General features: G+C 41.5%; 1 protein-coding gene across 1 annotated transcript; it reads right to left on the bottom strand.

Annotated features, from left to right (window-relative positions):
- Positions 1-2,503: 2,503 nt before the first annotated feature.
- GXYLT2 (glucoside xylosyltransferase 2) lies at positions 2,504-27,595 on the bottom strand. Its single transcript, XM_054076900.1, has 7 exons — positions 27,348-27,595; positions 18,581-18,770; positions 18,246-18,377; positions 12,266-12,517; positions 10,809-10,932; positions 7,420-7,592; positions 2,504-6,646 (listed from the first exon to the last, which is right to left on the bottom strand). The coding sequence occupies exons 1-7, from the start codon at positions 27,524-27,526 to the stop codon at positions 6,464-6,466; spliced, it is 1,233 nt and encodes a 410-aa protein (XP_053932875.1). The 5' UTR covers positions 27,527-27,595; the 3' UTR covers positions 2,504-6,463.
- Between the last annotated feature and the right edge of the window lie 332 nt (positions 27,596-27,927).

Raw genomic sequence — 27,927 nt, forward strand, 5'->3', positions numbered from 1 at the left:
TTGGGGGAGCTGGGTTTTATTTTGAAAGAGTACTCACACAGAGATCACAATAAAAGGGAACAGTTAGATGTGATAAACATTCCAAGCTCTGCCTAGGTTAGCTACTAACCCCTACACTGACACACATCAAGTCCCACATCTTTTCTCCTATTAATCCGAGTGCCCATAGCAAACCAGCAAGAGCACCATTTTCTTTCCAAGGTGTTTTCTCGCACCTTCCTCCCAGTATCTCCCTAGGACAGAAAGCTTTTTGTAGACTGTGCCACAAACTGCAAGATCATTCAGACTAAAACCAACTAGTATTTCCACCTGAAACCTCAGGTGTGAGGAAGCCAATATTCAAAGTAAGTCGCCCTTTAGAAGCCCTGGGCAGAAGAGAATCTTAGAGGCACCTTCTTTGCACAGGTCTAACCACCACAGCAGGGAATCAACCCATTTCAGAATGATCTGGGAAAGACACTTCTGCAGGAACAGGACAACTGATGACACTGTTTAAAAAAAGAGCCATGTCATTTCAGTGCCACTATTTGGCTTGAGTGGGAAGAAACCTTAAAGATCAGTTTGACTAAAATATTTTAATTCTAAAGACACTGTTACATGTTTTAGGACTATACTGTAATTTTCACAAAATAACATAAGCAATTATGGTGCATTTATAGAAATGTAAAAGTGAAAACAAAATGCTTTAACTCAAAAGAAAACATTAACAAAGTGCTTTGTTAATCTCAAATGCTGATTCTCATTTTGGTGTTGTGTCTCGATTTTCATCTTCATTTCAAAGCAACAGTTGACAGCTTGTTTTTATTCCTACCCAGAATGAAAATATTGCTATTTCTTCTGAAGCACAATTAGCAATTCCTTATCTCATGCCAACAAGGTTTTTTCAGGAGGTTGTGGTCTGTATGGATCACAGCGTAGATACACACTTGCCTCAAGAGGACAGTGGGGAAAATGTTTCCAGCCTCTGTACCCGTGCCCTCCCTTCTCTGGGAGCATCCTCAGTGTCTATTTACTAGCATCATATTTGACTATATCTGCTGGAGAGGAGCAAAACATTCTCTGGAAGTCAACTCTTATAGTCACAGGTACCTGATTGTTAGGAGGAGAATCTCTTTTTGAAGCAGTGGGAAAGAAATTATTTAAGTTAAATGATCAACAGTTTGTGCTAAAATTTATAAAAGTGACGAGATTTATCCTACAGTCTCACCTTATTTTGGAGAGTTGTGCCTCATTCCCAGCTCTAAATGTCACCAAACATAGTGAGAAGTTATCTCTACTAGGATCATACTTACGAGGATGAACACAAAGTCACAGCTGAGCTCCATTTAGAATCGTGCTCTACGAAGATGCAATGAGGATGCCTCCTGGAGTCAGAGCCATTGTCAGTAATGTGCATGCAGCAATGAGGGCAGGGGAGAAAGTGCTTATACCAGCATCCAGGTCCCTCAGCTATGGGTAACTGAGCTCTAAGGTCTTGCTTCAGTGAACCAAGAGTTTATTTGTTCTAAATAGGAGAGCTGTGGTAGTTGAGACTTGGACAGACTTAATGAATCCTGTGGTACAGCAATGGAGACATGGGAAATTATAGCTCAGGTCCCTTCCTCTGATTCACCAGCAGCAGTTAAATGCCCATCCTGTTTGCTGTTGTGCCCATGTTACTTCTGCCTAGCCTGTACCTTGGAAGAACTGTGTCTTCACCCCACAGCAATACTTACTGAAGCCAGGTTTGCCTGTGAAATATCTTGGACCAGTGCATCACCGTCCAGTTTGGCTACAGAATGTGTAACCAAACACCACACAAGTACACAGTTCCCAGGCCAGAGATGAAGCAGCACTGTACAGAGTGCCCTTGTTTTACAGCTGGCCTTACCTCTTCTCATGAGTATCAACGTGAGTTTTATTCTTGACTTCAAAGAAAGCGTGACTGAGCCCAACATACCACACAGCTGAGCAAGTTGAGCAAGTGAGAAAACAATGTCAACACCAGGCAGACAACTGGTTTGGCTGAACAGACAAGTCACAAATTTCTGTCCCAGGCAGATGTCACAGCACAGCCAAGGATGTTGCAGCAGTAACCATCCAAGAGGGTAAAAAAAATTAAATACAAAAAGGGAACGGAAACAGTGCTAAATGACCAAATCCTCTAAGGAGCAGAGATATCACAGAAACAGTAAAAATTAATAGTAAAAGGTAAAACTTCAGTTTCCTTTGAGATCAGGTTCTGATTTATGGTCACCATAACACAGCTGGAGCTGCAGCATGACTCATGAGCACTCTGAGGAAAGTTAAACGTACCTATTTGTCTGTTTCAGTAAGATATGCAATCTATTACTCTGTCACTATAGGAAGAGTAAAATTGTCAAAGAGGAATACTCGTTTCAGCTGGCTGCACACACACCCTGTATATGTACACTATAACATCACTAAACTAAACTCCATCCCAGCCAGACCCTGTACACAGAGAAAATTTTATACTTAAAAGAAAACTACCAAAATACAGAGCTTGCTTAAAACTTCATTTATTTGTACTGTAAGCCAAAGGATCTTAATCAACACAGAAATGCACTGCTAGGCCTCCTTGGGAGCTATAAAGAATTGGTGCACTTGTCAAAAATACACGAGCAATTAAATGATACAGAAAAGGTACAGAATTCTTTACACATATGCTCTTGTTGTGTACGCACACACAAACACACAGAGCAGTTTCCAGTTTCCACCTCTAAGCGAAATGATAGCGGAGCTATCTAAGGCCGCTTTGTACCATGCAGGCAAACAGCCTAGAAAACCTCTCACATTATATAAATGATGCAAGCAAACGCTTCCCACTCTGGCAGTTTTTTGTTGTACAATGCAATGGCTTTCAGCTAAAAGGAGGTGCTCAGCAGCTCTGAACATAAAGCTCCTATTTATCTATCTTCGGCAAGTTCAAGTATAATATAGCAAGTTTAAAACCTGAATATTTGACGCTGATACAGCAAGGACTTGGTTATGTGCTTAACTTTATGCATTGCATATAAGCCTACTGACTACACAGGCAAAATTCAGAGTACCAAACACTTGCTGGGTTAGGGCTTATGTTCAGGTAACCCTGCAGAACAGTTCTCTGGGCTGTACCCCACCATTTCTCAGCATGAAAGGTGATTGTTTTCCTTTATTATCAATACATTCCATGTGCTGGAGTTTCTATTCATTTAAAGAAAACTATTTTCATTTCCGCCCTATGTTACGATGAACTGCTCAAGGTGTTAACATTAGCAAAGGTGTTTTGGTTACGTTATACCATTGGAAATAACTAAAATACATGAGAGGAAGGGGAAATGAGGATATAAAGTCTATATAAGTATTTACACATCCCATTATTAAAATAAATGAAGGCTAATTAACAAGGAATTAGCCACAGGTATGAAATACAAAATGAATAAAAACTGGTTTCTAAGTAAGATTAATATTATAATCAACTACTGTTAAAACAAAATATAACATGGTTTTTGAAGCTGTAATAAAATATAAATTAATAGTTCTAACAACAAAAAGATCAAAGTTACATAATTGTTTTAAAACACTTTGGAGAGCTCAAATTATAGCTTTTTTTCCTCAGAAAAAGCACAGCAGGGGGAACCTCCCCCATGCTTCCTGCAAGTTGGCATTACATTAACAAAAGTCTTCATGTTAAAGCATATACTTCATATATTTTAATAGCTGTTGAGAATACAACACAGTTCTTTCTAAACATAAGGTAGCACCTCCTGTAAACATAAAAAGCACTGTTTTAATCTCTAAGCATTTCATATGCAATAATGCCTTTGTTTCGTAATGAATTCCATTCTTTCATTTTCATGTGCCCATAGTTGCAGGGTTCTGCTGAATCATAGCTTACACAATCACAGCCTCCTAAACTTCAGAGGCTTAGCACCAGAGTTGCAACCGTCTGGGAAACAAGACTTCTGCTCTGCAACTTTCTGTGGCTTGTAGACACCATAGAACTGAGGAATTCAGAGTGCCCAGGATGTGTCTCATCTGTCTCCATTCAACCTACAGCTTTACCCCGATACTTGAAAATAAAGATCAAAAAACAAGCCAGTATTTTTTACAAGTTCTCCATATTGCTAGCCTAAAAGGTTTACATGTTGTATGTTAGGCTTATATTACCTTAAAGTTTTAAAACCTTGAATGTTTAAAACCTTGAAGGTTTAAAACCTTCAAGTTTTTTTCCTTTCACTGCCTTCTGGTTCCGATGCCTTCAAGGTTCATTAAGGTTACATTTTCAACCTCTCCTCTTTAGCTAGAAAAGAAATACCGTTCTTTTTAAGTGGCAACTGAAACTTCAATCAAAGTAGAAAATGCTAAGGCAAGTTGTGAGAGACAGTAAAGCCTGTGAAGGCTAGCACAGACCAGCAGGGGAACTGCCAGGACCAAGACCGTATGCCCCCTATTCCAAGCCTTTGTCTTAACGCCTCCTCACTCGGAGGACTCTGTAGTGACAGTGTTTGCCAGGCTGTCATTCACCCAGCATACTTAAGGATGTGTCACAGACATTTTCACACTCCAGTGTTCGGAAAAAGTTTGCCAGCACTTCACTCGGCGTACAGGCTGTTTATCTGGCAGCCTGAGAAGCCAGCAAGGCCTGTGTTTTCCCTCCTCTCATGCGCTGCCACACAAGGAGAGAGGAACGTGCAAGCTAAAAGGACTTTCTCTTGGAGATTGTTTTCTTATGAAACTGTGCATCAGCCCTGACTGGATACAGAGAAACCCCCAAAACTACAGTTCTTCATAAATCCTATGTTTTAACTTAGGAAACGTATCCTTTCCTCCCTCTACAGCCCCCAAATATTGATCTCTAATAAATGCGTGCTACATGTACAAGATAGGTAATCTGTGTCAGTTTTCCTTTCATTAGAGAAACATACTTAACCTTCCTCACCATTTTCCTGCTTTGCCTACAAGATAAAGCAGTCAGCAGTTCCACGTAATGGCTCGTATTTTTCTGAACAGACTTTAAAAGTAAGAGCTCTGCTCTTTTCATCAAGCACTGACCAACACCCCCGCCTCACGGCTTACACCCAGAAAATGCCCTCTGGAAGTCTGCTCTTGTATCACTGCTTTGAAGAGTGTCCTCAGTTTCAGTTCCCCTGTGGCTTGTCCCAAGCACCCTTCAGCTACTCCAGGGTTTTAAGAAGCTCCTGCCTGTGCTTATCCTAAGACGAACATCGTACTTTCAAAATCTAAACTAAAGTATTATGAATAAACATCAAAGCCATCTTGTATCCTCTTTCACTTTGAGGCTATTCATAATGATTGCAGCATAAAACCTTTCTACTTCCAGGAATGAAACTGCCAGGCAGAAATACATCTCTGCGCCCCACGTTCCTGGCAAAGCAGAAGAGGGTGGGTCAGAAGCAGCATTTTCAGTTTCCCAACATGGGGATGGAAGGACAGTTCTCGGTGGCAAACCACTGTTACTGTGCAGTAAACAGCAACTAAAGAGGATTAATTAAAGAGGAAAACAGATCAATAATACCTGATTTTGTATTCTTCATTCACAATATTTGTGGACTGCATCTAATGTAGTTAGTGTTACCAAGTTAGCAAATACATTCTTAAAACTGTAAGAGACTGGAGGGGAAGACCATGACTGTACTCCATGCAAGAAAGGATTCCCTTTCTTCTGTTCCCCATTAGCTGTGCAGGTGCCACAGCTTCCACTGCATCCCCCTCCCATTTCTTGTACACCATTTCCCTATTTATGTTGTAATTATTTTCCTTCTAATTCCTTCAGGAGAAGCCCTAACGTGACTACTGAAGAACAGAGAAGAAAAGTTCACAACCACTAGAGAAAAAGAGCTATAAAGTACTAATAGGCACTTCTATCCCCATAACCTTTTTAAGTAAGGGAAATCTTAGGTCCTACACATGATGAACAGCAGGTAATATACCTTCAGACAGAAGTGCGACTTAAAGCAAATAATTCCCCTTTACTATAGTAAATTTTAACTTATCCTGTCACATGAGCGATCGTTTCTGTAAGTGAGCATTCTCATTACAGTCAAGAATATTTGCTGTACCATTTCGAGAGTCGTATTCCCTATATGCTACATAGCTCATACCATAACTTCTTTGTTAAGCCCAAGATCAATATAAGCTTTTGCACAACTTCAAAAAAATTACAGCAAATACAGCTGCTCTTAAACAAATAACAAAATTAAACTCATGAAATAAAAGTGAGAATCATCAACTTTCCCTCTTGCAACCAACAGAAATGTAGAAGATAACAAAAGGCCTAAGAAAGGACAGTTTAGGTAGAGTTCTAGGATTTCTTCAGGCTTTAAAACTTCCGGAGTTATTAGGAAACTGGATAAGGAAAATATTTTAAGTCTGAGTTTGAGTAAAAGAGGTAATTCTCTTCATTTATGTGCTTCATGAGATGGGGGTGCAAGAATGAAAAACTGTAAAAATATAGATACGTTCAGTATCTGTGGTTGGCCCCCAAGTAGACAATGACACGATTTTCATACACCTTCTTCATAGTTTTCTCAATTTGCTTCAAAAATACTTGCGGAATTCTCCCACATAAGGTGTGCACTGTGTCCAGAAACTTAGACTGCAGAGGGTAGTACAGAGACTGGAAGAGATTGTCTTCAAATGGAAACTAAAGAGAAGAAAAAATGAATTATTAGCTTCCACTTGTTAGAAAATGGCAGTTTAGAAGTTACTGTAAGATAAAACCTTACATCGGTAGGCAATGACTCGTCACCCCCCCCCCAAAGTGCCATCTGAATGGCCTCTGAAATTCAAACACTGTTTGGCTCCAGAGTGCTCACTTTTGGAACAGTTCATCTGGGCATATCCCCTGAAACAGCCACCTTTCCAGAAACTATGTTTCTAGAGTCTGTATTTAAAGGGGGTTTAATAACAGATACACTGAAACAGAACAGATATTGTAGAGAGTGGAGTTGTACACATACAACATTCAAAGTGGGAATATGGACCTGTGCCTGTACACAAGCTTTTGCCTTCCATGTGCCCAAAGGCACTAGGTGCTCAGGGAGGAGGAGCTTTTGTTGGGTACTTATGGACCAGCAAATATTACCAGTAAATTACAGACCACAGCTGCAGTACTGGTAGGAAGAATTCCATTCAGACACTTCTCTCCTACCTCTGTATTACAGAAAAGCAATTTATAAGCCTTTTTGCTTAAAGGTTTACTGTAATATGAAGGAGGATCGTTTAAACCACCTCAAATACAGACATGCAGTAGAACAGGAGAGACCAAAGCAGCCTTCTTATTTTGTGTGTGATCGGTGTACATAACGCACAACCACGCTCAGCCTGATCTGCTGGAACAGCAGTCCGAGTGCAGCAGTTAAAGCAGTGATCCACATTGAAATAAAAGGACTGCCTCCATCAAGATAAATGACTTACATCACGTATGACTTCATAGAGTGCCTTGAACGTGGGCTGTTTGTCATCATGGTAGACACCTCTATTTCCATGCAGAATAGAGACACCTTCTTCTTCTGCACCTTTACAGTTGCTTCCATACATACAGTGGTCAGGCCGGTAGTTCCACTGACACGGAAACACATAGAGACACTCTGCCAATGTCAGTCAGGGGAAACATGGGGCAGGTGGAGAAAAAAAGACACGTCAAATGAGTTCCAACAAAATGATCCAAGTTTCTCTGAAAAAGCTAAGACTGATGATCAGAAAAAAATAATTACTTCTTCTGCAAACATGCCAGACAGCAGCTAGACACAGAAACTTCCTTTCCTCAGGGGATGACTATAAAATCTCAGCACTGCTAGGCCCAAACTAACAGAAAGAGAGGGCAACACAAAGACTACGCGCAAACATAAATCAAGGGAGAACTTTACAAAGCTAGAAGTGACAGAATCAAACTCAGAGAGCACACACCAGGTGGCACTATCTGGAGTCCTCCCACCTAGCAACAAGTTTCTGGAGTTACAGGAATGATTAGGGAAGCACACACAGTAGTGAGCATTATGCAAAATCCTGAATCCTGGTGGAGACACTATGGGAAAACTTGGAAAGTATATCCAGTGTTTGGTGCTGAAGCTTTCATTGAGGCATGACACTTTGTTATACTGAGATACAGCAGACCATAAGAGGTAGTGTATTTTATCCACAGTCCTTCTACGACGTCATCCATTCATTTCACAGGTCTAGCTTATTGAAAGGTAAGCCTTATTGCTCAAAAGGGCTTGTAACTTCCTTTCTCCTACTGATTCTTTTTTCTTCTTTTTTAACTTGCTCTATGCATCCACAGTATTTGCAATATGCTTATAATAAACCACACTAGTCCCTCTAACCTTTTTGCCTCAGAAATGGAGTGCAGTGAATTGTTGCATGATGCCAGCAGGTCACGTCAGAAGCACTGAAGACTGAGTTCTTCACTCAGCCTTTCCTAACTTCCCAGGAAGTGTGAGGCTGTTCCTGTGTGGTGCTTGAAGAAATAAGAGAAAGTTTCGGTATTGTATTCCCTTTGGGCCTCTCCAGCAGGGCATATCTCCAGGAAGGGCAGGTTGTAAGTGGTTTCCGTTCAATTGGACTTATCACATTCAGAATTGCTCCCCAGTGTTGCTGAAAGGACAGGAAGAGCAGTAAAGCTTGATCCAAACTCTTACAGTTAATGGGGACCCTTTTGGTAACCCTGAACAGATGTTTGCATATACAGCTCCTCAGCAGGTCACTATGGGGAAAGGATGTCATCAGCTGCTTATTTGCTTTCCTACACATCGCTTGAGTATTCCTGATCTTCCCACCACTACGCTTTTGTGCATTTTTGCTGTCACATCTGGACACAAAACTCTAGCTGCTCTGCAAGCCCTCAGATCCATCAGTCACCAGAACAGCCTTCAGAGATGGGAAGAAGGATGCATCTCTTCAGGCCCCAGGTAACAACAGGTCTGTGTATTTTTAAGCCAACGCACTGCATCTGTAAACAGCCTCTGCAGCAGTCTTGACAAATTCCTTCCCAGGCCAGTCTCAACAATCCAGCATGTTAAGGCCACAGCAAAGTCTAGTTTTCTGTTTTAATTGTATCCAGTTCTTTTGTTTTCTTTTCCTGTGCAGTCTGATGTTACGCAATTCATAAAAAATTATTTACAAGTTACAAGAAAAAGACAGGCTATGGCGCAGAAAAGAGTCTCCACATGTGGATTCGATAGAGAACGCTCTCATCACAAAATTAAACTACTTTTTGCAATCTTTGTTGTTTTCCTCCACTTCTATATTAGCAGCTTGAGTTTGACTTCACAACTAATCTGGCTTCATCTTTTTCTTCCTGTAGTAGATCCAATTCTCATTTCTTTCCAATTCAATTTCTTTGAGGAAATTAATTTATGATTTAATAATGAAGATTTCTTCCACTTTATTTCTTCCCCAGGACTGAGGGTAATATGAGGGACAGTGATGTCTGACATCTGTTTGCAGTAAAGAGATGTTAGCTTATTCCTTCACATTTGCTCTCTCTTTTTATTTGCCTGTATTTGGGTATATCCGATTACCTACCATACGATTCCTTAGAGAAAAAGAAAAGGGAACAGAATAAATAAATTCAAGCAACTTCTGTTCTTAAGAGCACTTGAGGGAATACAAGGTCACAAAGGAAAGAAGGGAAAGCAAGTAAGAAGGGATATTCAGCATATTAAGCTGCATGAAATAAGGTTCTCAACTTCGTTGGGAAGCACGTACAATGCTGCAGTTGTGAAATCCTTGCATTTCTCAGACGTAACTTGTTTTGGAAGCAACTGAAGTCATTTCTATGTGATCAGTACAAAACACTTACAAGGGGCTGAATTTCCAGAGACCATCTCTGCACTTGTGGAAAAAGTCACACCCTTTTAAAATGAAGATGCCTAAACATGCCGGTTCCTTGGCAATACACGCTCAAGCAAGTAAGACTCCAGTTGAAGAGAAAGCAAAGGACAAACCAAAAATGTTACAGGTTGTTTACGGAGACATTGTGCAGGAGCGACAGACAGGAATCAGATACAACATTTTACTGGGCTGACAAGTACGTACACATTGGTTATGCTGGTCCACGCTAGGATGGGCGGTTTTTCCCATCTGTTCTCTGAGAACAAGGTTTTGAGAGATCTGAAGTCCTCTGTAGCTCTTCATAGTCTCAGAGTAGAATACAGAAGGGCAAAAAATGCACAGATCTATGTGGTGCAGAATATAAATGGCACCATCCTGGTGCCTGCTGAGGCCGGATCATTCAGATCAGAGACCAGAAGCGTCTTTCTCAAAAAGTAACTTTTAATGAGAGAGCTCAAGCAGGGAGGGCAACAGTTTCCGAGAATACACTTTAATTGCTGTATCCATTTTCTGTTTATATTAGCTTTGTGACTCATTTGCATAAATAGCAGAATTCAGCTGAATTTCAGAAAAACAGAGCATAGCTTTGGAGAAAGTTTGGCAATTCGATGTTCAGATAAACATCTGAAACGAAAACATTTTTTCAGCCAGGCCCTGGTCCAGTGACGCTCTTAAGCACACATACAACTTGAATTTCATTCCTGCATTTGACCCTTAACGCTATACTTCCTTATTTTCTCAGAGTCTCCAGAAAGCATACTTACATATTCCATGGAAGCAAGTCCAAGCCCTACTAACTGCACTTGCATATCTATTTTCATAGGCTGTAAACCTAGGTGCACTTACACATTAACTTCACTCCAGAATACATTATGCATATGATAAATAACACATAGCACTTCAAAGTAAATTGTCAAGTTCAAGAAACTTTCTTAACACAGATAATCATCACTCCAAGAATTATTACTTACCTGGGTTAAAGTAAAAAATGATATTTAGCAAATCCTGGTCTCCCCATGTAATGTAATTTTTGTACTTTTGGTATAACGGATACAACATTTCCTCCCAAGTCAAACCACTCGGTATCATGCTGTTCTGCAGGGCAGAAAAATAGAAGCGACAGTTTAATACCGTAAACAGTGATGCGATATGTGACTCAGTGTGGCACCCACATCTTTGTGAGTTTACTGAGCCATGTCAGATACCTAGATGAAAACTGAAGATCTGCCAGGAAATGCTAGACCTGGATAGGGCTGGAGCAGCAGAGCTGACTGTGCTCTTGTTCAACTGAACAGGAAAGCAAGGTCTCCTGGGTCTAGCTCTGATGTCAGCTCCTGCTATTCACAATCTTCCTATTCTGAGCAACAGGAGGGAGAAGAAGTAGAAAAACGCAGGGACAAGTTGAAAACTGAGGCATAAAAATGAGAAAAAAAGCAGACTAAAAAATAATTTTCCCTGGGAATTATGATATTAAGAGCAAGGGCTTTTTTTTTTTTTTTTTTTAACTTAAGCTGTTCCTGTAATGTTTCCTGTAATAGGAAATCCCTGGCCTTGATTGAGGAACAAGACCACTTGGGATAAATAACATTTTTAAAGAGACTAGAGAATACATGCTCAACAAAACAAATAGATTTTGCAAGTCAGGCCTTTCACAAAAGGGGAAAGGCCAGACAAAGTGTTCCCTTCTCATCTATATTGATTCATGGAGTCACTTGGTCTGCAGCAGGATACCAAATTCTATTTAGAGCAGATGTAAAAAATTACCAGTTTCTCTGGATATTTACATCAAGATTCCCAACTTTAAAAGCAATACACTGACTGCTCTGAAGTTTCTTGAGTTTATTCAAGTACCTGATCAGGGTGCATAAGAAAGTTGGGCATGGACAGACAGGACAAGAGAGAATGGCTTTAAATTGGAAGGGGGAAGATTTAGATTAGACATTAGGAAGAAATTCTTCATGGTGAGGGTGGTGATGCCCTGGCCCAGGTTGCCCAGGGAAGCTGTGGATGCCCCATCCCTGGAGCTGTTCAAGGCCAGGTTGGATGGGGCCTTAAGTAGCCCGGTCTAGTGCAATGTGTCCCTGCCTATGGCAGGAGGGCTGGAACTGGATAATCTTTAAGGTCCCTTCCAACCCAAACCATTCTATAATTCTATTATTTTATGTATCTTTCAAGGGAAAATGAAATGTTGAAGAAGCCATTTTTACTACTGCTAACAGGCTGCATCATCTGCAAGTTCTCTGTGCTCCAGCCTCTTGAGGAAGTTTCATTTGTTTTAATAATCAGTTGCACTGTAATTGCTTTTAGTATCCAAATACATATTCTGTATTTTTCAGCTTCTTTATATTACAAAATTTTATGCTAAGTTTTACAAGATGTGAAAGATACATAAATCATTGGTTTCTGCAACAGCTGTATTTCTTCTCACCTTGAACTGAGTGTTGCGTATCCGTGTTAAATTCATTAGCATCACTCCAGAATTTACTCCAGTTGTCCCATAATAAGGATGACGTGCAAATCGGCTATACCAGCCAATCTTTGGTATCTCGTGTTCTGGGGCCATCGCAGCTAGCTGTGTAGAGTTGAATTCTTTGAGGATGTGCCAGATGTCATCGATGGGTCTCAAGAAGAGAACATCAGTGTCCACATAAAGGAGAGAATCCACATCCTTTAAAATGACCTTTTAGGTTTGCATAGAGAGGAGAAGAAGAGACAAAAAGGAAACCAAACAGAGAACAACAAAGAAGATCATTGGCAAAAAATACTTTTAGTTTAAACTGATCATTTGAAAGAGGTTATCGATTTATCGGATAAATCTAATTACACACAGGAACAACAGTTACCATTATCAAGTTATTGGCTTACTGTTTATTCTTGTTAAGGGGTTTTCCTTTTAAGCCGCACATCCTCCTAAAGAATAAAATTTCCTTGGTAAACAGAAATGTCGTATTAAAACTCCTCAGGTCAGATTCTGATCTCTATTATAAGACTTTGTATCGGAGTAAACACAGTAGAGTTAATCAAGTCAGAAGGGTGTAAACTATAAATGAGATCCAGGATACTCAATCTTTGCTTGTTGACAATGTTCCCCCTTGTGGCTATCCAAAACCTTACATGCTCATTCATTAATTTCAGTGGGGCAAATTATACAGTGCTTCAACAGTCCAAGAAAACTCCCTTAATGTTTGCACTAGCTATTTGTAAGGTTATTAAGTAATAAATACACACAAGCTAAAGTTGACTATCAGTTCCAACTGCATTTTTGTTGCTTTCTCCATTATTTCCAAAACTGTCCAAAAATTCCTGAAGGCCTGCAATTTTCTTACTTTGGTCTCAGCCAAAAGCCCTGTTCCTTTCTCTCTCTCTCTTTCTTTGAAAAGCAAATCCAAAAGGCTATCAATTTTCACCATGATGTGAAACAGAACAATCACTCATCCAATTGCAGTGATACTAATAACAAACTCTCCTATCTGTGCAGGTAACAAATTCTACTAAAGAAATTTAATTTCACATCAATTGAAATGTATTGCGACTGAAGATTACCTATGAAATAGTGTGAACAACATTAAGATTTTGAACAAGTTGGGGTGGGGGTGCGGAGGGTGTCGACCTTTAAGCATGAGCAACAGGCATTGACTAAGATGCCAAATCCCCAAGTATGGACTTTAAAGAGATTTTTTTACCTGATTCAATATTCTGGGATTCAGACTGACATTTAGACAAGTTTAACAAATCCCTTAACTGTATTTCTGATGCAACAACTACATGTTCTCCCCACACAGCATCACAAGCAGGACCAAGGAAGTGTCTCTACATTTCAAACAAAAGTTATGCTCAGAGGTAAATATTTGCAAACGTCAAGTACCCTGGAGTCCAATACTTAAAAAAACTCCAAAAAAAAACACAAAGGAAAGAAGACAGTTACTTTAGAAGTAAATCAATAGAAGACAGAGAGTTGAAAAGGAGAAAAGGTTTTCCAGCTTAAGGATATGCTGCATGTTGTATATTATTCTGAAGCGCTTAGAAGCCCTAATTCACAGGAACCTACAAAGTCGTATAAAATAAAATAAAAATAAAAAATCTCCCCAAAATTTAGTCTGAGACAGGAGATAACACATGAATACAAAGAGCACAGAAGCTATTAGACTTTGCCTGAGGGATCCACAGCCCAGCCTATGCCATGTAAGATATTTTATAAGGGTGCCCTGGTAAAAAGGGATTGGGCATCTTCCAGCACAGGGTTGAGGGGGAAGTTTTAAGAGGTGCCTACAGATGCTCCTCTCAGGCATAAGTGACTGCCTGGGCGCTGCTTCCTCCAGAAGAAAACTGCTCTTTCAGCAGCCTCAAACAGACACATAAATTTAAGTCTGTGGACTGTAATAATTTTCCTACACACAAACGGATTCAAGCAGGTATTTCAGTTCTTCGTGAAGTGGGTGCCCACCAGCATTTCGCTCCACACTTCCCACCCTGTATTCCCCGACTCAGGATTCACTTGCTCTCCTTTCTGGTTTATCAAAAGACTCCTCCCTCTCCTGTGTCCACGGTGTTGCCCTGCAGTGACAGTCAACAGACTAAAAGAAAAGCTCCGCTACTTCCTTTAAGCCCTTCACACTTTCTTCTTTCACGTGAAGCGTTAAGACTTATTTAAAACCCATACAAGTCAGTTTGAATTGATCGCATCCCCTTCTGGCTGTGCATTGAACTCTGCCTTGGGCAGGGGAATTTAATTTCAGAAACAGTGGCTGCAAAAGCTCCTTGCATAGCTCCTGGGATTTCAGTAGAATTACACTGGGGATAAAATTAATTTAAATAACTTCAGCATTCCCAATGTCCTACAGTTTTCAGGTAGCTCTGTTTCCAAACTAAATAGTGCTTTACCAAAAAAGGAAAACACAGCCCTTAGAACAACATTTAGCTTTTACTTACTCAAAAGCATACAAAAGGAGATGATGCATTTTGCCTGTGCTGATGTTCAATGTATAAAGCGTTCGATCACCACACGGGAAGCCTGTGGCACAAGACGCCTCACTCCAGCTTGCTCTGCCCGAGCCAGACGCAGCACAGCTCAGGTCAGCAGCGCATAGAACCTGCCAGGACGACTAACCAGAGGGCTGGGACTGTGTGTTAAAAATGACATGCGTAAGCAGCGCACGACTGTGTCTGCTAGTCTGAGTTCACGCTTGCTAGCAAAAACCACACAGACATATCTGACAGGCTGTGATTTTTGAAACAAATGGTCAGGAATATGGCTTGACTGTGCCTGTCTTCTTCCTCGCTACACAGGCACTTGCAGCTTAAAAGAAGTGTGATTTTTTTTCACAGCTCTATAGAGTATTCTTAGTAGATCTGTCAAAAAGTTCTGCACAGAACTGGCTATATTTAGCCTGACACTTCACTTAAATACTCAATTATCTGTAATTTGATTTCACAACTTCTGTCTCCATAGATGCTCCCTGTGTTAGCAAGGTTGGCAAGTAATAACACACTACTATGTAAACACATGTTAGTGTACCATGAAGCTGTGCTACCTAATGGTTTGCAATGGCTAGCATGGCAGTTAGCAGAGCTTTATCCACAATTAGGGACAAATCACAAACCTTGATGCTAACGTAGCAGTACCAGGAAGCCAAGCTACCAAACTGAATTGTAGTAACCAATTAACTCAAGTTACAACAGAGATGAAGACTTATGTCTAGATAAAGTCCTGGCATCTACTCCCAGTGCTGCAGCTGAACCACTAGGTTGGATACTTCAGTGTACTCAGAAGAACACCTGTAATACCAGGATATTGCTAATCTACCTTAAAAGCTCTTAAGCAGATTAAGTGTTTTCAGGGTTCTAAATGTTTCTAACTATTAGAACTAAAATGATCCAAAAATCCCTTAAGCATTTCATGATACTTCAGCAATTCAGAGACAGCTGCGAGCCAGCTCTGCGGCATGCAATGTTCGTGAGACCAGAAGAGAGTTTTTCACCTGGTGTCTTAATACCCATGTTAGCGTCACAAAACAGTGTAAAGTGACTACTGAGAGCATTACCCTCCCGTTTTATTTCTGAACTTTCATTTTGCACTCATGTTACGATCCCCACCTTTCTTATTCTGCCTTCACAAATCTCATTGATGGTTTTATTGCCGTAGACTGCAGCAGGAGATTCAGACTTGTGAGATTACATGGCTAAATCTACTTTCCCTGAGTATATGTAGCAAACATCATCGGATATCACAAAATGCCTCCGTGAAGAAGCCGTATGATCTTCCTTAATATGTTAGTAACCCAAGACTCAACGTGTATGTCAAGCTGCATGATGACACCCCAGAGCTCTAGTTTTATCAGTGAATAAAACCACTGAAAGATTCTTACACAGTTTTCCCTAACATATTCCTCATACCCTCCTGTCCACTTACACACGCCTGCTGGTGCTGCAGTAGAGAATTCTTTGGCAGGAGAGGCACTTGTGAATCAAAGACTCACATTCCACTCAAGCTTAGCATTATCAGGAGCAATGCAATTTACACAACTGAGGGCTAAACAGCTGATAAACCCTACTACTGCTTTCCTGGGGTCCTCCCTAAATCCAGTCACATTTTATTGCGCTGCAGGGGAAAATGGACAGGGAAGGACAAGAAAAAAAGGATATTAATATCCTGCTGGTATTTATTGAAAATACAAGTCAAAATAGTTCTCTAAACAATAACACTGGAAACCCTCTGCTTCACTGTGTACAGACTTGTCTTGTTCAAATGGGACATGAGAACCTAGTTATCAACTACTGAAAAAAATAATAGTGGCCGAAATTACTCAGAAACAGCCAAGGCTCTGTCAGCCTGCGAACCCAAGTACCAGAAGTCCAACTGGACACTCGCCACCTCAGCTATTACTACAACTTGTTTCCTTTACTATATCCACATAGACTTAATGTCAGCTGCAACCACTCTTGGACTACCTATCCTATTCAAAGCCCTAAACTTCAGCCTGACCACACACAACATTTTGCAACTGCCCCAAGAGAAGCAAACACTTACAGGTCAGGCTGCTTCCTCATTTTTCTAAGACAATACACAAGAGTCTAATATTCCTTACATGAAGGTGCCAAAGTCTGGAGTTCTCCAGTAACATGTGAGTGACAAAAAAGGAACTAAAAAAGCACTGTCCAGCCTAAAGGAATCGACATGAATATGCAAAATCCCTTTCTGTCATCAGAAGGGTGAAGACAAATAACAGTGAAACTGTTCTTGTGATGAGAGCCACCAAAATAACAAAAACACCACAGAAATAGGAAGAACAGGGAATTGTGTTTACCCAGTGGAAACAACCCCATTTGAGTACATCCTTACAAACAGTCTGTATTGAATAAGCTAATGCTTAGGGATTATTTTCTAGGCGACATAAATATTTACTCAGGGAAGAGGAGATCCCTGCTGAAGTTGCAGTTAATTTCTGCCCATCTGGCCTTTGTGCGTTTGACAGTCTACCCCTAAACAGCAGATAAACAGAACTGCTGACAGCAAACATTTTCTCACACATGCATTCACAGCCTATGTATCTGGATACGCACTTGTCTCCTGACTGTTTTGATCCGAGAAAGTAAAAATTTTTTTGCGTCCCCCTCATTCCTCTTAAGAGAGCAATGAAGAAATCTGGATCATGTGAACAGCACTTCACTTTATTGGAGTCACCCCAATTATCAGCAATGCAAAAGATATTATGTTCTCAATTCCACAGAAATCACTTTATGCAAAAATTCTTCCAATTTCTGATATTCCTGCATATGCAGAATGGTTATGAACACCTTCTTTGTCTCCAGCAAGCTCTGATATCTTCCAAGTTTACGACACTAAACATTACACAGTAAAGAATACAATTCTTCAGTGAACCTGAAGATTCCAGGGTACACAGGGCTCTTGCGTGAAACCTGACTTTGAGCATACGGGAATTATTACCTTAAGGGCAAATCTGACAATCTTGGAAACAGAAATAAAACTCAAGGACAAGGGATTGCTGAAATCATCAGTATAAGCGCTAACATATAGAAAGGGAGATAGTCGGTAAAGATGACATGATGACTGCACACTGAAAAGAATGTTATTTATGGAAGGCATGCAGCATCTACACTGAAAGCATCTGCCCTGAAAGAGATCTCTCACTGAGTCTTAAGAGTCCAAGAGACTAATGGAACCAGAGACAAATAAGAAACACACATCCGTTGTTAGCAGGAGAAAAAGTGAGGCTGGATTTCTGTTTTGGTTTGCTTTTTTTTTTTTTTAAGTGGCTAAAGCACAGATCAAAATATCTTTAAGCAGATGTTGCAGCCTGAAAATGGTTTGAATATCAGACCAGCAAAGCTTTCTTTCTGTGGAATTAACTTTTCTTGAAGTGACCTACTCAGAAATCCAGGTGCCTTACCGGAAGAAAAAGGCGCTGGGCAGCACATGGTTTGAATAACTTTTTCCATTCCTGAGCATTTCCTACTGAGAAGGTTATTGGGTAAATGTTGTATTCAAACTTCTTTGTGTATGAGGAAGGCCATTCCTTTAACTGAAAGACATGGGGGAGGAAGGAGATACTACATGTTATATAGCTTTAAAAAGAAATCAAAACGTATGCATAAGGAATTTATAAGCTGTGTACAGTAAAAAAGAGCTTAGTTGCTACTTGTTGATTTTAATGTAACTTTGCTCAGAGATTTGCAGCTCATAACTAACTCATTTATTTATCTACTAAAGGACAAAGAAACTCACCTTCTTCTCAAATTCAGGCTTAAGGGAATCCTCAGCAAAAATGTGAAAACAGAGCCTCCTGTTGCTAAAGAGAATTGCTGATTTCAGCATGATTAGTGTCTCTTCAAGCCGGTCCCCACATGCCACGACTGCCAGATGCATGCATTGCGAAGATGAAGGCTCTTTTGAACGTTTCTGTTCTCCAGTTTTCCTGAAAAAATCATAAACAAGCATATAAAAAATACTGAAGTAAACATGAAGAGAATTCTGCATTAACAGATATCAGGGTTCTTTTCCTTCCCCTTCATTATGCAGGGGATCAGGACGAGGTGTTTTTCAGATTAGGTATCCACAAAACACGCAAGTAGCAAGCCAATTTTTTAGTAGTGCAAGTGAAGAGCATTAAAACTACAACACAAAGAAATACGCTATTTTCAGAAACTTTCTGGTTATTCCTACATTTCTGGTTTTGCATAAATCACTGCACTACATACACAGATGAAACTAATTCAACAGAACATCAAACCAGACGTTGTGCTCTGTGCAAATGATGGCTCTTTTTCCATCTTGGAGGTTATGAAGCCAGAATGAACTTATTAGTACTCAGCCAACTTTCAAACACTATGTAGATTACAGAACTACATCCAGTAATTTCATTACCAGGCCCATAACTTTTGGCTAGACTGGAAGAAGATACCCAATCCTTAGCTCAAAAAATCCACTCCATACATATGTAAATTATTCTAACAGTTAGTTAATTTTACTGTTAAAAATGCATGCCTTAATCCTGGCCTGAAGGTGCTGGCGTAGTTTCAAAGGACTGCACTCCATCTCACCCCATGGAGAGCCTGAGATTTCGCTAAAACAGAGATTTTTAAAAACAAACAGATTCACATGTCCGAGATGAATCAGATCATATTTCACAAGCAGTCAAGGGCCAAACTAAATTTTTTTCACTTAGCATCCATCTGTGCAGGCTTTAAATACATTTCAGCCAGACCATAGGGGAATCTGCATGTAAAAGGCACAGTGAAGCTTCCTGCTAGCCAGAAAAATAAGGGTTCTTTGGGGGGGCTGAAAACATTTTGAAAATACAGCCTTTTGGTTTTGTGTGTTCCCCACCATCAGCGTGGGGGTAAAATCACATCCTCTAGGAATGCTTCTTCTATACTGTATTCACATTCCAACAGGGATCGCATTCATACTCCATCCGATGGATGTGTGCTGACAAAGCAACTAAATCCCAAGCATCGTAACCATTATAGGCGAGTTCAAAAGGCTAATCACAGATCACTACCAGCTCTTGACATACCATGGAACAATCCCTGCCTCTTCTCAGCACACACAATTACATACATACAATTAATCAGTAAAGCTGATACTAGAAATAAAAGTTCTAAATAAAGAGAAAAACATGACGGTTAATAAAGCTGTCATTATATTTTTCCAGACACTAAAATGCTGCTCTGCATTAGAGCAGCATTCTATAGTACAGAGCAATCCACTTCTCCTTAAGGAATAGCAGCCAATGGTACTTTACTGACTAACAAAGCAACATGTTTCATTAAGGGTTTAAAGTCTTAGGCTTTAGTCTTAATTAAACCCCAATTTCATCAGTGTATAAATAATGGAATACTACATCTATGTGAAGTGGTATTTACTTTCCAACCTATTAGTGTAAAAACCACTGAATTATTGAAGTGAATAATTAGCTGCTCACACAGATCCCTTTTCCCCCCTTCTCCCTATCTCTTTAATGTTTCCTCTTAATTGAGTCTCTAAATCAAGCCATATGCAGGATGAGAACTGCTTTGATATAGCTTGTGGCAATGGAATTCACTCTGAGAGGGACTAAGCTCTAAGCTTTTATTGCAACATTTCAGAACCCAACACCAAAGCACTAAGCTTTTCTTTGCAGATTTTAGCCCCAGCGAACTCTGCACTATGCAGCTATTTTGTACTGAAAAATCCAGTATATGTAGACAATCACTTCCAACGAACAGACTCGGCAGAAGCAACCCTCAAAGAAAGCAGAACACCCCGAAAGCCCAGGGGAGCTACAGATGAACAAGAGACACCCTCCCAGCCCCAGAGAGAGCAGAGGAGAAAGCCGAGCCTTGGAGAGGAGTAATTACAAGTTGCAGAGGCCTGGGTTGAAGGGTTCAGGAGGCATAAGCAGGAATAAAAATCCCCAAGAAAAGGAGCATGAGGTAGTTTTTGAACTACCTCAGTAGTATTCCAGGACACGAGGGCAATCATTAGTAAGGAAAGTTGTAATGAGGTACAGAACTTTGGAACACGACATTTGCATCTTTTTTTATAAGTACACAAGGAAACCTCTGCGAGAACAAAGGTGAGCTGAAAAGGGAGATAGAGGAGTGCCGTAGCATGATGCATTTAACAGCAATTTTAGGTCACCCGCTTGAAAATTATCATTCAAAAGTCTGAAAACAGGCAAGTGTAAAGGCATAGTCAAAGTGCTAAAAAGGCAGACGAGCAGATTACAGCAAGAACATCGCAACTCCCCTTCCCTCCTCTTCTTACACGTGCATGTGCAGGGAGGAAAGGGAGGGACAGGGAGAAATAACATCTGGATGAAAGGATATTCCTTAAAGATCTGCAGGATGCAGCAAATGCCTCCAAATCAAAACAGTTCCAGTTTAACCAACAGCATTTAGGATGCTTCTGCTTTACACAGAATAAATGGCTGTGCTGGCTTATCTGGAACTTAGCTCATACCAGCAGAGCAGCTGCTTTATTTGTACCAGGGGTAGGTCGAGCTGGGCACCAGGAGCTTTTCAGAGTTACTGCTTAATGAAAGACCTTCTTTAAGCTGAGGTTTCATACACTGTACACACAGAATCCTCATTCAATACAGTATATCTCCTTTAATTGCAAATATTTCTTTACTGTGTAATTAGCAGTGGTTGATACAAACACAGTGGGAAGCTAAGAGCTTTCTGAAACACTTCCTGCTCAGATGTTCTTAGACAATACAACAAACAGAATAGATGGAAGATGCACACTTTGTCTGAAAGGATGGAGTACCTTAATATTGTGGTAAATTGTACAAAGGATAAAATTTGTTACATAGAACACAAAACAGCTAGCGAGCAAGAGACACTGTATCACTGGGTTATCAACCTAAGACATCCATAGGCTTCTGACACAAAGAAGTCCTCAGGTAATGGTTGAAGGGTACGTGAGCATCACTTTTTGGCTCTATTTCAGTAAGTCAGCCCCTGCAAAGCTTTGGTCAAGTCATTAATTCTTTGTGCTTTAGTTGCCCTACCTGTAAAATGCGAACAGCTGTTACAGTACTAATAGTTACCTGCCTCAAGAGACTTCCAAGCACATTAAAAGCACAGAGATCCAGAGTACTACAATTATTATTATTACTAGCCAGTTCCTCCTAACTTTTATATAGACATTCATTTATTTATAGTCCAAACTACTGGCTATGGATAGAGTCTATAATTGGATTTTATGACATAAATTAAATATTTAAATGCATCTAAAACAAAACAGTGACCTGAGCCTTTACATTTAATGTTTGACAAAAACAAATACAGAAATAATATACACAAGGTCTTTGTTGCCTTGACATCCTTCTTCTGATTTCAGTACATAAATGTAGCCTGTCAATATATTACAAATATACAGCATTACGTCAAGCTTTTTTCTCTCTTCCTGTTTCACTCATCTGTTCAGAGAAAATTGCTTCCCGCTCTCCTTTTCCTCCCGTTCTTCTATTATATTATTATATGGCTTTAAAATTAAGCACTTTTGCCTAGGTTTAAGCACTACGGAAAGTATCACAAAAATACTTGCAGAATACATCCTTTTGAAACACCTGAAGACAGACTTGATACACTATAGCACAATAAAATATTTAAAACAGAGGCCTTCCAACAATACAGACCAAGTCCTATTCAGTTGTCCAAGGGTATTTCATTTACCACATACACGTCTTTCTGACAGGCATGGATACTAACACAGCAGAAGGAGCCCGAGTGCTTAAGCACAACAGTGTACATTTCTAGGTCTTAAAGTTTAAACTACATTCAATTTTCATATTAGTCACAGCCAAAGTGTCTCAAAAATAATTAACCCAAAACCTGTCTAAATCAATTCACATCCATTCAAAATAATGCATTCATATCTCATTACAGAGTCTACCAATCTATTCAAGACTTCAAATTTATTCCTGAGAGGAAGACAGTGCATGCAGATGCTTCCAAAATGCAATAAAGTAGTTAGTTTTTGAAACCTTCTTCATATTTTGATCTCATTTACTCTGGCAGCGTAAGCCAGATTAGACTTAAGCATTGTATCTGTCCTGGTTTTGGCTGGGACAGAGTTAATTTTCTTCATAGTAGCTGGTACAGTGCTGTGTTTTGGATTTAGAATCACAGAATGCCAGGTTGGAAGGGACCTCAAGGATCATGTGGTCCAACCTTTTTAGGTGATATATAGTTTAAATGAGATGGCCCAGAACCCTGTCAAGCTGAGCCTTGAAAGTGTCCACTGTAGAAGAATCTACCCCTTTTCTGGGGAGATTATTCTAATGTTTAACACTTCTCAAGGTGAAAAATTTTCTTCTGGAATCCAATCAGAATCTCTCCAGGAACAACTTATACCCATTACCCCTTGTCTTTTCCATGTGACTCCTTGTAAAAAGGGAGTCTCCATCCTTTTAGAAGACACTCTTTATATTACTCACACATGATAATAAGGTCTCTTCTAAGCCTTCTCCTCTCAAACCTGAACAAATCCAGTTCTCAGCCTTACTTCATGTCATACATTTCATAGTTCTCTGATCATCTCCGTGGCCCCTGTTCGGACCCTCTCCAGCCTGTCCTCATCATTTTTTGTGTTGTGGGGATCAAAACTGAATGCAGTACTCCAGATGCAGCCTAACAAGTAGTATGACAATGCTGTTGATAACATAGTGCTGGTTTAGTTGTTGCTAAGTGATGCTGACACCAGCTCCCGGACTTTTCACCTTCTCACACTTCACCAATGACGAGGCTGGGGGTGCACAACAAACTGGAAGGGGACACAGCAGGGACAGCTGACCTCAGCTAACCAAAGGGATATTCCACACCACATGATGTCCTGATGAATATAAAGCTGGGAAGAGCTGGCTGGGAGCCAGCGGTTGCTGCTCAGGGATTGGCTGGGCATCAGTCAGTAGGTGGTGAGCAATTGCATTGTGCATCGCTTGTTTTGTATATTATTATTATTATTGTTGTTATTACTATTTTTGTCCCTTTCTGTCCTAGTAAACTGTCTTTATCTCAATCCACAAGTATTACTTTTTTTGCCCTGATTCCCTCTCCGATCCCACATGAACGGCTCTGTGGCATTTAGCTGCATACTGGGTTAAACCACAACTGTATCAAAACTGGTGATTCACTAAAAAGGGCTCCTTTCCTGACAGTCTACACTGAGTCACTGTCCCAACAGTGGCTCCATTATATGAAACACATTCTCTCACACACTTCACAATATGAATTAGAAAGGCTCTAGAAGTTTTAAAGGAAGTTTTTTTTCACTTTAATGCAGTTGCACAAAACCAACTGTAGCTGCTGACAATCAAATAAATGTTGAAGTTCCAACCTCCTTCTACCACTAAGAGAAAGAGGAGAAAACCACTCAAAACCAGAATGGATATTTATATCTCCCTCTTTTATCAAGTGAGTTCTTTGTTACACAAGTATGAGGTATTTGGGGCTTGGGCATGTTATTGTAAGCTACCAAACTCAAGCCAAACTTGCATGTGTGTGCACACAGCCTGCAAAGAAAGAGAAAGTATCTTGAAGGGTTGCCATTTAAAAGATGTTTTGCTTTAGAAAAGTTACTTCCAAGGAACTAAACGTGCTGGCAAAGTTTCACTTCCCGAGCCTTGCCATGCTGGTTTAATAGAATGTGTGGTCACATCTGCCCTCCAAATGTAAAACAACCCTTTTGCTTTTTGATACTTTACACACATCGGTTTGGCACATACTTAGAATTCTTCATATGATAAAAATTTTACTGAAGGTATAGGACTTGCTACTTTCAAGAGGAAGGATCAGTAAAACCACCATCAAAAATCAGTTCTCAGAGCTAACCAGAAACTTAAACTAAATGCTCATCTAGATTTGCCAAAATTATCCAATGATTGAGGCAGGACACAAGAACCTATTTACTAACATTTGCCAGGTACCAGGCAGCTGATGGTTCATGTGTAAGTGAAGCTTTTATCATGTATGACTGCTTACGTTAGAAGAAACCTGCACTTCTTAAAACTTAAAAACCAATGTCGTCTGTGATTATGATGTGACTACCAAAAGCAGTTTTACAAAAACTCAGTTAAACTACAATTCACCCTGCCTGCAGCATGGCCGATTCCTACAAAGTGAACACACATCCTAGATAACACCTTTGATTATTTCCGAGTTCAGACTAAAACCTGCATCCTTCTGACGAAACTATACAAATCAACTTGGAAAAACAAATTCAAGTAGCTTTTTACACTCACATAGACAAAGCTTTGTTATAGTTATTTAATCAATCATGCAGTCTACATACAAACACATACACCATAACTGGATCACAAGATCTTACATAGCCATAATCAGATTTTTTATTATCTGGAAGGAATCCGTTAGATTACACGTGATCTCTCACATCAATTAAAAAAATATCTCCCTTTGCTCATAAGGAGTAACTAAAATAACAGCACAGCAGTAACAACCCTGATTCCACATGTCACGTTGGATGTGCTTTACCGTAAGCACATGCATAAGCAAAGCCTATCAAACCAATGGGAATACTCACTCCTGAATTTAACAACTAGTTAAATCCTCATCTGTTTCTTCCAATTCAAATTCAAGCCGCCACCACCACCCCCCTGAAAACAGCCTTACACTGTGTTCAGTGCATCTTGGATCAGGCTTTTTAAGGCAAGCAGATCCCACCACCTGATGTCTTCACTGTGCAAGCGTTGATGTAGAATACCGCTGGTAGGTATTTCTGCCTTTCCAAGAGTGAAAGCATCTCCTCAACTTGGAACACACTATGTCACACACACACATATCTCCCCTTACTTAAATAAATTTTATTTTAGTAGTAACTAACACAACAGAAGCTTTCAGCAAGGGGCAGAACTGGACCCATAGTCCTCAGTTATACAAACTCCCGCTGGTGCCAATCGTGCAGGACCATGTCCTGCCAGCAGATGTGAGGGGAAACAAATAGCAACCAAATTCCACAAAAAAAAAAAACAACACAAATTTGAAGAACAGGCACGGTTTAAATACAGCATTCCTCTCTTTTTTTTTTTGTTGTGTTGCAGACCTCATAACAAGTACTTGCAAAGTCAATAAATAATAGAAAAGTTAGATAATGTCATATTTTGGAACATGAAGATGCTCATTGAAACGGAACAGTTGTTTACGCTCTTTGGTGGTTTCTTACTTTCTGAACTCTTTCCTTCAGTTCTTCTTGATTTCCATGATAATCGCAGAGATATGCCTTAAAGAAAAATGACTTCGGGAGGTACAGTTGCTAGTGGAAATAATCCTGCTTTAATACTCGCATTTGAATTCTGTCCGTGACCACAGTAAACATCTCACGCATTCAGCAGGGTAACAATGCTTGCAAGAAACCAACTGCTTTAATAAGTTAAGGAATAAGAGCACAAAAAACAGGAATAGTCTTTCATTCGAAACATCTCTGTGAAATCATGAATCAAAGACACAAAGGCATACCAAGTTAATTAGATCTATGAGGTCACGCTGACCATAATATAGATGGAATGCGGAGGGGAACACGGTCCTCCACCCACTGAAAGCGCTGCCTGGATCTTTTTCTGAAGTAATTACAGTTTTTAACAAAATACTCTGCCTGGAAAGTGCTGAAAGTGGGAACGTAACATGATTTCAAACTTTTTTTTAAAGTATTTACATATTAAAGCATTCAAAACAAAAGCTCATCAGCTGAAAATCGGTCCGGACCGCCGGTCCCCACGGACAGAGCCGCCCCTTCCCTTTCCCCGCAGCACCCGTGCAAAACCCGCAGCTCCTGAGGCCGTCAGCAGCTCCGCATCGACCTCGGCCAGCGAGGACCGCATTCCTTCCCACGTCAGCCTTCAAAACAAGGCCAAAACTAACGGAACAGCAGCTATTTCGGAGGCCGCCCCGGCGCAGGCAGCCGGGAGGCACCGCGGGCAGCCGAGCGGGGACGCGCCGGGGAGCTCCGGCTGCCGAAGCCACAGCGGCTCGCACCGGGCTGCCTGCCCGCAGATCACCCGCAGCGGCGAGGGGACACACACCGGGGACAGGGGAGCGCCCGGAGGACGGGAGCGCCGAGCCACCAGCGGGGACCCTCGGGGTGGGGGGAGAGCCACGAGCACACGGCGACTCGCTGGGACCCACGGCGCTGCAGAGTCAGCGGTGGGGACCCACGGCGGGACAGAGCCACCAGCGGGGACCAACGGGGTCCCACAGAGTGGCTGAGCCACAACTGGGGTCCACACCATGGGTCGACAGAGCCACGAGCACGGACCCACTGGGACCCACGGCGCTGCAGAGCCACCAGCGGGGACACACGGGGACCCGTGGGGGGGGCAGAGCCACCAGTGGAGACCCACGGGGGGGGCAGAGCCGGCGGCGGGGACCCACGGGGGGCGGGGGTAGAGCTACCAGCGGGGACCCACGGGAAGACAGAGCCACGAGCAGGGACTCACGGGCACCCACGGGGAGGCAGAGCCCGGGCCCGTCGGGGCGCGCTCCCCCGTTACCTGGCGGCGGCGATCGCGCTCCTGCGCGGGGGGCTGCGGCCGAGGCGCGGCGGCGGCGGGCGGGCGGTGTTGGCGGGCGGCGGTCGCGGGGGCGCGGCGGCGCTGCCCGCCAGCAGGTAGAGCAGCAGCAGGCTGCCCAGGCACAGCAGCGCCGCCGCCACCTTGCAGGAGAGCCGCATGGCGCGGAGCTCGGGGCGCGGGGCGCGCCGCCCGCATCGCCCGCCCGGCCCCGCGCCGGGACGTGACCCGAGCCCCGCGCGGCTCCCGCGGCGAGGGCGGGGCGCGCCCTACCGTAATCTCTGGAGTAGCCGCACAGCGAGGGGCCGGGGGAGCGATATGGTCCCGTTATGTGATCGTAGACTCGCAGAGTCACTGGGTTGGAAAAGAACTTTGAGATCATCGAGCCCAGAAGTACCTGTCCGCTACAAAACCAGATCCTGAGCGCTTCATGTAACCGGCTTTTAAACCCCTCCGGAGATGGGGGCTCCATCACCTCCCTGGGCAGCCTCTGCCAGCGCCCGATAACCATTTCAGTAAAGAAATTCTTCCTAATATCCAACCTAAATCTCCCCTGGAGCAA

This window comes from Cuculus canorus, chromosome 11 (genome assembly GCF_017976375.1).
Source record: "Cuculus canorus isolate bCucCan1 chromosome 11, bCucCan1.pri, whole genome shotgun sequence".
Lineage (NCBI taxonomy): Eukaryota > Metazoa > Chordata > Aves > Cuculiformes > Cuculidae > Cuculus > Cuculus canorus.

What these genes read in the sequence shown, in the direction of transcription:
- GXYLT2 (XM_054076900.1), bottom strand. Translation starts at nt 27,526, where the DNA reads ATGCGGCTCTCCTGCAAGGTGGCGGCGGCGCTGCTGTGCCTGGGCAGC. An exon ending in AGCCTGAATTTGAGAAGAAG is followed by an intron (nt 18,378 to 18,580) that starts GTGAGTTTCTTT and finishes CATGTCTTTCAG; the next exon opens with TTAAAGGAATGGCCTTCCTC. An exon ending in TACGCAACACTCAGTTCAAG is followed by an intron (nt 10,933 to 12,265) that starts GTGAGAAGAAAT and finishes TCTGCCCTGCAG; the next exon opens with AACAGCATGATACCGAGTGG.